Source organism: Montipora foliosa, chromosome 6, assembly GCF_036669935.1.
Source record: "Montipora foliosa isolate CH-2021 chromosome 6, ASM3666993v2, whole genome shotgun sequence".
Lineage (NCBI taxonomy): Eukaryota > Metazoa > Cnidaria > Anthozoa > Scleractinia > Acroporidae > Montipora > Montipora foliosa.
The window spans coordinates 37,149,360-37,158,721 of NC_090874.1; the positions used below are offsets into that span (position 1 = coordinate 37,149,360).

At 40.0% G+C, this 9,362-nt stretch overlaps 2 protein-coding genes across 2 annotated transcripts in view; one reads left to right on the forward strand and one right to left on the reverse strand.

Moving 5' to 3' along the window:
- LOC138005499 (uncharacterized) overlaps positions 1–1,904 on the reverse strand; it is a 2,268-nt gene extending 364 nt beyond the window's left edge. Inside the window, exons 1-2 of the mRNA XM_068851716.1 lie at positions 1,877–1,904; positions 1–79 (exon numbers count right to left, since the gene is read on the reverse strand). The exon at positions 1–79 is cut by the window's left edge and continues 364 nt beyond it. Coding sequence (XP_068707817.1) covers positions 1–79; positions 1,877–1,904 — 107 coding nt within the window. The remainder of the gene's footprint in view (positions 80–1,876) is intronic.
- LOC138005500 (melatonin receptor type 1A-like) overlaps positions 1–3,350 on the forward strand; it is a 51,172-nt gene extending 47,822 nt beyond the window's left edge. The window contains exon 2 of the mRNA XM_068851717.1: positions 2,292–3,350. Coding sequence (XP_068707818.1) covers positions 2,310–3,350 — 1,041 coding nt within the window. The 5' untranslated portion in view covers positions 2,292–2,309. The remainder of the gene's footprint in view (positions 1–2,291) is intronic.
- Positions 3,351–9,362: the final 6,012 nt, after the last annotated feature.

The window sequence follows — 9,362 nt, forward strand, 5'->3', positions numbered from 1 at the left end:
TCTGGTTGATGTTCAAACCATTTGTCTACTCGACTAAAACCGCACTGCGCACTTTTCCAGCAAGTCCCAGTGTGCCACCCTGCAACATTATCATGCCTCCTTTTATAATCTTCTGTGCCAGTTTGGAGCACCCACTCACTATATGGCTCACTGTCTCCTTTGCCTGGCGGCACGCCCTTTTCGAGATGATCTCTTGAGTCTTGTCGATGCTGGCTTTGATGTAGTTTGTTTTTATATTATATTATATTATATTATATTATCATCATCATCATCATCATCATTATCATTGTTATTATAGGATCCCAGAGTTGAGCAAGACTTCTTAGGCAACTTCTTTTGGACAAGGGTTCGGACTGGCCAGTGATCCTTCCTTTTTTTGAAGGTGAACACGGCGTCTTCCTTATCCAATTTGTGGACGTAGGTCTGTGAATCGTTTGCAATTAGACTGGTCAACTTATAAGCTGTTAGAGTGCCACTCCTTAACCTGAAACTGACCTTTTCCGAGGATAGTGTCAATCTGCTTTGTTATCTTGTTAGTTTCTTGCGAGTTGGTATTGGAGCCAGCGATGTCATCCACGTACGAGTGATCTTTTAGTTCCCTATAGCCGCTTCTGGAAATTCAACTTAAGAAGTCTTAGCTAGATGGTTGATAGCGTTTGTTGCAATATCTGGTGCTGGCTGGTCTCCAAAATGTAATCTAAGCCATTGGAAAACTCAAGGAATTTCACTTGTCTTTCTCCTCCACAAGAACCTATGATAAACTCCATCGTCAGGGTGAACTAATACTTGATTGAACATCTTTCGGACGTCTCCCGAGTACGCCACTTCGTTCCACCGCCAGGCCTCAAGCACATTGGGAAGACTGTTAATGTAATTGGCGCCCTTTTCGAGATGATCATTAAGGGAGCGACCGTCGTGGCCTTTCGATGACGAATCAAAAACCAGGCGAACTTTGGTTGTTCTATCTGGGGAAAAGACGGCTTGCAGTGGCAGATACCATTCGGGCTTGCTATGGTCAACTTTCTGCACGGGAACTTTTATTACAAAGTCTTGATCCAACAGCTTTTGGACTTAACTATCTATGACTTCAAAACAATATTTTCTGTGGAATAATTTCTCAGCAGACTGCATTATTTTCGGCGCAATATCATAATTACTGTGTGTGGAAGGTCCATTTCGATTCCAAGGCATCTTAACCTGAATTCGTCTGTTTATTAATGCAGTTGAATTAGAGAGTGACTTGACGCAATACGTTCTCATTGGACTTGTTCAACTGTCCTATAACATACCAACCAGACCAGTAAGGTTTTGGAAAGCGAAAATACAGCACTAACACAATTTCAATTTCTTCTCTCAAAAGTAATTGAAAATGTTTAAGAAATTCAACTGAAATCCGTACTCAACGCTTGGCGTCCTAGTACTTGATCTTTGATGAGGAGTTTATAAAGCTTTGAAATTACCGTGTTCCTTTTTATGTAAGGTGTGAACCGATATATTTTCGCGAACGGTCAGTCGCTCGCACTTTGGCAGTCGGTTGTCCTTGAAAACAGGGTATTTCTCTAGAAGAATCAGCCTATTCCAGGATCGGTCTGTCGCTCTTTGGGCTGTCAGTTGCTCTTGCATGGAAAAATATCGTTGTGTCAAGATGCTGTTCTTCGGGATCTTGTAGCCGCTTGAGTAACATTCAGTTCGGAAATTTTTTGACTGATTCGCGCTTTCGTGTGAAGCTTACGGTTACTTTATTTAGGTCACTCGTCACTCTAGCAGGATCTCCTAATCTTTTTGTACATTATAGCAGGGATACTAAAAAAAAAGTACTTTCAAGTTTAAATAAGAGATACAAAAGAACGTTACTTTGTAAAACTAAGCTACTTACGATTCTGTTCGGAGATTCGAGGTGACATGCCGCAGAATCGGCTAACTAAAGTGCCTAGGGCGTTTATGAGTGCTTAGTCGTTCGCAGAGTCCTCGAAGAACTATTTGGCGCCAGTCAAAAGTTCACTTACATAACCTGCAAATTAGCCTATTATAGAATTTGTATGTCCTCTTTTCGTGTCCGTGTATCCGTGTTCCTCCTTACCGATTTGTATCCAAGTTTTATATTTTGTACGCCTCTCATTAAGTTCGGGTGCCATTAATTAACTTTGCGTTCATTTTATCAAGTTTGCTTGTGCTCTATTCAATTTCTATTCAATCACGTTTGTTGGCGTTTTGTGTCCATACCGGGCACGATAGATTTACCTTAAAGTAGTAACTAATCAACATGATGTTCATTCCCGTCTTTCTTGCAGTTGAAGCTAAAGAACCTCATGGCTGCCTCCTTGCACGGATATCCCAATTTGAAATTTGACTTGTCCAATCGCAGCATCGTATCAAGGATAATGGAGCCTTTGGTTCTGACATTCCTCATCATCATTGCATTTGTTGGCAATGGTATTACGTGTGCCGCTGTTTTCAAATACCGTCGCCTTCGTACGCTTCCAAACATGTTTGTGACAAACTTAGCAGTGAGCGACATTTTGATGTCTATCATCGTCATGCCAATCTCCCTGAAGGTTCTCATCTTAAGCGAATGGCCATTTGGCCCGGTGGTCTGCGATTTACAAGGATTTTTCATCTTCTCTTTTGTCATAGTTTCACAGGGAAACATGGCGGCGATTGCTGTCAATCGCTACTTCGCAGTTTGTCGCCCGATTGCTAACAAAGTAGTTTTTACCAGGAGAAACATCATGGTGATAATCGCCTTGCTGTGGATTTTACCGAGCATCGCCAGCGTCCCTCCTTTGGTTGGATGGGGTTATTATGCATTTCAGCCGGGAAAAGCAGTCTGTATTTACCCACCCGACGTCAACATGACCTACACCACTCTTATTGCTCTTCTTTTCATTGGATTACCTATGGGACTGATCGTGTTCAGCTACACTAAGTGTTTCTTTGCTATCAGATCAAGCAACCACCAAATTGCCCAGATGGACGACAATCGGCGGCGAGCAGATCAGGAATACAGAAAATGGAGGGAAATTCGCTCTACCTTGACAATGATGAAGGCCACTCTGGGTTTCATCCTGTGCTGGTTACCCGTCTCTGTTATCGCCTTCATAGACGTTTCTACAGGAGGCGACAATTTACCGCGTCAAGTTTTCACACTCACTACTTTCCTCGTCTTCTTGTCCAGTACCATCAACCCGTTCATCTATTGGCTTTCAAACCGCGACTATCAACGAGCATTTCGGAATGTATTTCTGTGTGCAGAAGAAAGTGTGGTGATTGACAGTTCAAGGCCACAAAGGGCTCATGCGGTTATCCCTCTTCAAACCGTACTCACAGAGGTTCCTGCTATTCATAAATGACTGCTTGACCGTTCTAGAAAAGCCTTTTGTCTATAGCCTGGACTTTCGTTTTCTGGTTCTAGCACAGGCAGACAACCCTACGGATGCGAGAGCGCGCGAAGTGACTGACGTCACGTTATTTTAGACAGTTGTAACGGCCGATTTAAGTGATCGAGGAAAATGTTCCAACTCCAAATAGAAGCCTTCCCTTGCGAGAATTCATTTCATGGACTGCCAGATAAAAAAAGGTTCACTAACCTACCATTTTCTGCGTTGTCCCGAGAGATCTGATGGGTTTTTGGGACGCTTCGATTTTCCCTGTAGCACTGACACGTCCCACATTAAATGAAAATAGGTCCGCAATGCGTACATGTGGGAACTTATTGTGAATGATTTGGAATGAATTATCTAAAAAATACTTTAATTTAACCAGGGCCGCAGCTAGTAACAGGCAAGCCAAGGCAATTGGCTCAATCATTGTGTTTCGTTTTTGCTGTCATTTGTCATCATAAAGACCTAGGAAGAGTATTTAATCAGTGACTCCGGGATAATTTAATTTTGTCTTAGCTATGCAAATCCCTTGAATGTGAGTCATAATTCTATAACTTTGCTGTGAATTTCTAAAAACTGCAACCGTATTAATGCCAATAGTTAAGAATCAACAGCTGTTCCACTAGTTAAGGTGAGGAAAAAGCCCCATGTAAGCATTTTGAAGAGTCATTAAAATGGACCATTGTTAGATGTCAGAAACAAACTTCCTCTACACTTATTCTCTCTATGTGTTTTATCTACTGTTGTATTTGTGTAATCTAAAAAGGTTTGAATATTACTTTGTGGATGTCTATAAACAACACCACAAATTATACTATGATCAGATTCATTGTCAATTTCTATCCATAATGCTTGAAAATCATTTGTTTTTATACTAAAATCAGTCCTGATAACAGACGTCAGATTATTGTTTATAAAAAATCCACACCTCCAACGTTTGTAACACTTGACAATGAACTAACTGAATACCCTGAAAGATTACTACTGGATAATAAATCCTGGCCAACTTCTAGCTTAATCTCTGTAAGTCCCACTAACTTCAAACGAAAATACAGATCACACAACCGGCTATAACTGCGATAAGCGGACCTCAAACTCGTAGCAATTCAGACATCACAAAACCACAAGAGGAAGGAAAGGAAAACAATATAATTTATTGACGGGTGAAGGATGTGAGAGATACGGACGATGTGGAAAATGCGGGTTGAAACTGCAAAGTACAATATAAATAAAAACAAGAACAGCTAACGAGGGAGTGCGAAAGCGTAAATAACAGTGAAAACGAAACATTAAAGGGCACCCAATGAACAGGTTATACTAGATCTTACAAACATAGTTCGAAGTTTGTCAAAATTAGATGCCAAATATTGCAATGCAGGATAGAGAAATATTCATCAGAGAAACATTCATTGACATAGAGACTTTCATGGCAATCATGCGCAGAATAATATTGAAATTTTTCATCTGAAGGCAGACTGAGATAAACATCTTTCATATTTAAATTGTCTACGTTGGAAGGGGAAGCGGAGATTTCTAAGCGAGCCAATAATTCGAAGTCAATGCCCATGCGGTTGTCATTGCATCATAAGTAGATTGTCATTTACGACTGTAGGTGCGCTAATATCTTTCTGTGTCCGTCTTTTTTTAGTTCATTAGCAATTTTTGTTTTTCCTCTTCATTGTTAATTAGTTCTTTCGTTTGCTTAGTCTTTGTCATAGGTTTTCGCTAGTTTCCTTTAATTTGTATTCTTAGGTTCTTTACACTTGTTAGTTTTAATTTTGCATAATACCATATATATGGGTATCTTATAATTTATGGGCTGTTTTTACTCAGTTTGGTTCTAAGTTTGTTCTAGTTAAGGTAATTCCCATGGAATGAATTAATATTCATACACAGGACATCTAAAAAATGCAATAAAAAGATGTGGTCACCGAGCTTGTTTTCCCACTGTATTCCCTTTATTCTGGGTGTTTTTTACCGAAATTCGCGAGAAGCATTCGAAACTAGATCAACTGGAAAAATTGCTCTTATATAGCAAAAGCTGATGAATATTACTGAAAACTTGAACCTGCTTGTTTCTCCGGGCTATAATCTTTAAGTAAGTGATTTCAAATTGCACAATCTTGCAAAGAAATGTAAGCAAATTGGACCGCTACAGTCATTACCTTGCACTCAGTGTCAGGCTCCAAATGCAGGTTCACGTCATTTAATTTATAGGTAAATACTGCAACTTCTACTATCCAACTTTTTTTCTCCTTAAATTATGTTTTCCGTGTACCTATTACCATTTAAATGTGGGGGTCTCCGTGCTCGTTTCTTCGAGTCGTGCTTCGTTTCTTCAAGTCCGCGGTCACATTCGTCTTGTAAGTGTTTGTCGTCTATTTCAGTGGTCGCCTCGGTTTACCTCGTTTTGGTGTGGACTTGTGATTGGTGGATTCAAATAGTTAATGAGATGCACAGGTCTCTGATTGGTGAATGAATTTTCATGTATAATGGATGTTATCAACATCGTTATCGTTGGGATTCTAAGGAGCTCATAGGAATGACGTCAAGAGCACCCAGACCCCGGCGCGGACAAAAGAACAAGCCAAAATAAAAAACTGCCGATGTTTAAAGGGACGCGGTTAGTTGTTCCACATGCGCACTGAAAAGCATTTTAGCTACTTCGTTGGTCAAGTCAGGAAAGATTTATGACCGGGTTGGGGAAAAAACCGAAAATGGCTTTCAAAAATGTTCTTACCGTGGCGAGGGGCTTTGTTTTTGTTTTCTTGAACAAATTGACCGGGTTTTAAAAATGTTGACTCTGCGGCAGAAATGCGACAGTTGTTTGGTAGGAACATGGGAACCTGTATTCGTATTGAAATTCAACCAATAATATGCAATACGTTCATATCAAATAAATATATGTTTTGGAAATGCTAGAAAAACTCGCACTGAAAGTCACGCTGTGCAACTGCGCACGCTAGAATTTTGGTAGGTCACGTAGCAACGCTGTCGAATTGACACAAACATTTTTTTGTGGGCTGCTACTTCTTAGTTCTTATTCCTTCACACAAAGGATTAATGAACAAGTATTTAAAAAATTGAAAAAAATTAAATCTTCCGACTCCGCCAGACGTTACACAACACAGGATGTGTCGAGGACCTTTAATTTCCTTCAAAAGCCGAGAAACACGTGATGAGGCATTGCAATTCTTTGGTAACGTCGTCGGGGATGACAAACAAAGATTCGTTACCAAGCCTTAAACAGAGGCTCGATACCAAACCATATTCATATGGGATTGAAATCTAGCACTTCACATTACACTCTATTCGGTTAACTCTGTTTAAAACACAAGTGATACACGGCCAACGTTTGTATAAACGTAACCTTTCCTTGTACTTGTACATGTTCATTGCCGTGACTTTGACATCTTCAGTTCCCACGGCCTGCTCCCGTCTGACCTTGTGGCTCAGTCGGTGGAGCGGCGGAGATCTAACACGAAGGTCGTGAGTTCAATTCCCACCCTGGTCAGAGTTTTTCTCTGTCCTTGTGTGGGCCCATTTCCATTAGTAGGGCTAACGCTCACATGGTTCATATGGGATTGAAATCTAGCACTTCACATTACACTCCATTCAGCGAACTCAACGGTCGCCGAGTTGTCAGTGTGTTGTGTTTAAAGTGTACGAAGATCTTTCCATGGTTTTATCACTTCGTTTGGGACACTAACAGCTACTTGATCTCGCTGGCAGGGCTTCGATTACGCGGCTAAAAGAAAAACTATGGCGAGTAGTATTAATGGGCAAAGCGACACTGTTTTTTGAGAGACATATGGTCGAACTCCTGCGGAACGAAACTCGCGATGACAGAAACCGGTCCAGCCCAACACAAATAGGTTTTATGGTATTGCGGCTGTATGGCTTTCCTTCAGCTTATCTTGCTTCCACGAAAAATCGCCTCAACGCACTGGACAGTTCCGACGACTCCATGTTTTCAAGAGTGAACTTGAAAGAACTGAGCTTGGGGTGCCTGTGCCGCGGCGTCTGCCAGCAAAGTTTTGTTGTAATGGACTCAGAAAAGAGCCTTTATTGAGACTTGAACAAAAAATATTTCTGGTTAATATGACAAGCTATGGTAATAAAACTGTTCATCAAAACAATGACCGATTGATTTTAAATCATTCAGAATCTTCACAACAACAACAACAACAAAACTTTATTCGTGCCCAGAAATTATATAGAGTTAACATAAATACAAGAAAGAAAAAATTACAAGGGAAAAGAGCACAGCCACTTAGAAATAGCTAGGCTAATCGAGCTAAGTGGCTAGGCCAAGCGGAAAATTTGCAAAAACCCTACATTAACATAGAACTACGGACACGATTTACCGTTCACGCACACACGCGCACACACAAATAAAAATAGACAAGGGTGTTAGATTCAAACTGTTTATTTGTTTTTTCCGCACGTGATTGTTACTCTATCTTATTTACGCGCGTGTGACATTGCGTTACATCGTGACGCCTTGATGTATGTGGATCAGTTTTCAATCAAGTTTTTCAATTGCCACGTGCTTTCGCTCGCTAGTGTTCTGTTTTAGTTTTCTGCTGTTTAATTAACCTTTCTTCGTGTATTTCTTCGCTTCTCCGGATCAGAGGAATATTTGTAAGTTTACTTTATGCTGTGTTTTTTCAATCAGTGCATCAGTGTCTTAGAAATATTGTGATTTATTTCCTTTCAGTCGAACCATTGTTTCTTTATTGTCATTGTCATTGCTGATCTTCAAATATTGACTTCGAATGCGTTCGGATTACCTCTTGATCACTTCAATTAGAGTAAGCATTAAATGGAACCTTTTTTAATTGTCTACGATTTGGTGCTTACAAAGGGGAAGTGCACACGTTAAAACTGGAAAATAAAGTACATCAATGAGCCAATCAGTAGTTGGAGATAAGCGATTCTTTTAAGAAGAATTTTGAAACAGGTACGACTCTCTCTTCAATGGAATTCCAAACTTTAGCTCCAAAAAAACGAATGTTAAATTTGCCATAATTGGTCCTCGCTTTATGCAAATAGAATGAAATCTTACTCGCCAGTCTGGTTTGATATTGATGCACTTTGTTGATACTCTTAAAAAAAATCTTTAAAAATTAAGGGCAATCTGTTGGAATAATTTCCGAAAGAGCGGACTAGAGTGGCAATTATACTCTGAGAATGTTATTATTCTGACAGCTCTTTTTTGTAAGGTGATAAGAGGAAGGAGAGTTGTTTGATATGTAGTCCCCTAGGTTATTAGACTATAAGTCAGGAAGGGATAGATAAGTGAGTAATACAACTGAACAAGGACCAGATCAGTCACATAGTGCCGTATCTTAGAGAGTATGCCAATACATTTCTTAATCTTTCTTGAAATATGTGAAATGTGATACTTCCAACTGAGATGTGAGTCAATGAGAAGACCCAAGTACTTAATAAATTTCTCTTGCACAATCTCCCTGTTAGAGATTCATCCGAAGCTTCAGAAGAGGAAACATATCCCAAGAAAGTTTTGATTTTTTTACGCGTAATTTCGAATAGTTGATCTCTATTGACCGCGTCTTCGGCGAAAAAATCTTCCTTCCTTAGAAAAAGGAGGGAGTCATAAATAATGCGAAATGGTATTGATTCTAACAATTCAAAGTGACTCTGACCTTTTCACGTAGGATGAATAAGAGTATGAAACATAACAGCTTTTCAGTTATAGACTTAAAATCGATTAAAAACCTGAGGGGACTGAAACAGATTTCAAGCAGATAAACTCCATGCGCAAAATTTGATTTCGGGTTGAGGTAGACAATTTTCAACACTATCTGTAGTTAACTAGTGTCCAGGTCGGCACGGTCCCAACGTTGACCGTGTGCCATTAAAATAAAAAAGAACTAGTTGCAGGTGGGAACGTTCGAGTGCTAAACCTTGTCTCTATTCCAAGTGGCGAGGGTACATTCCCATGAGAGCAACCATTCC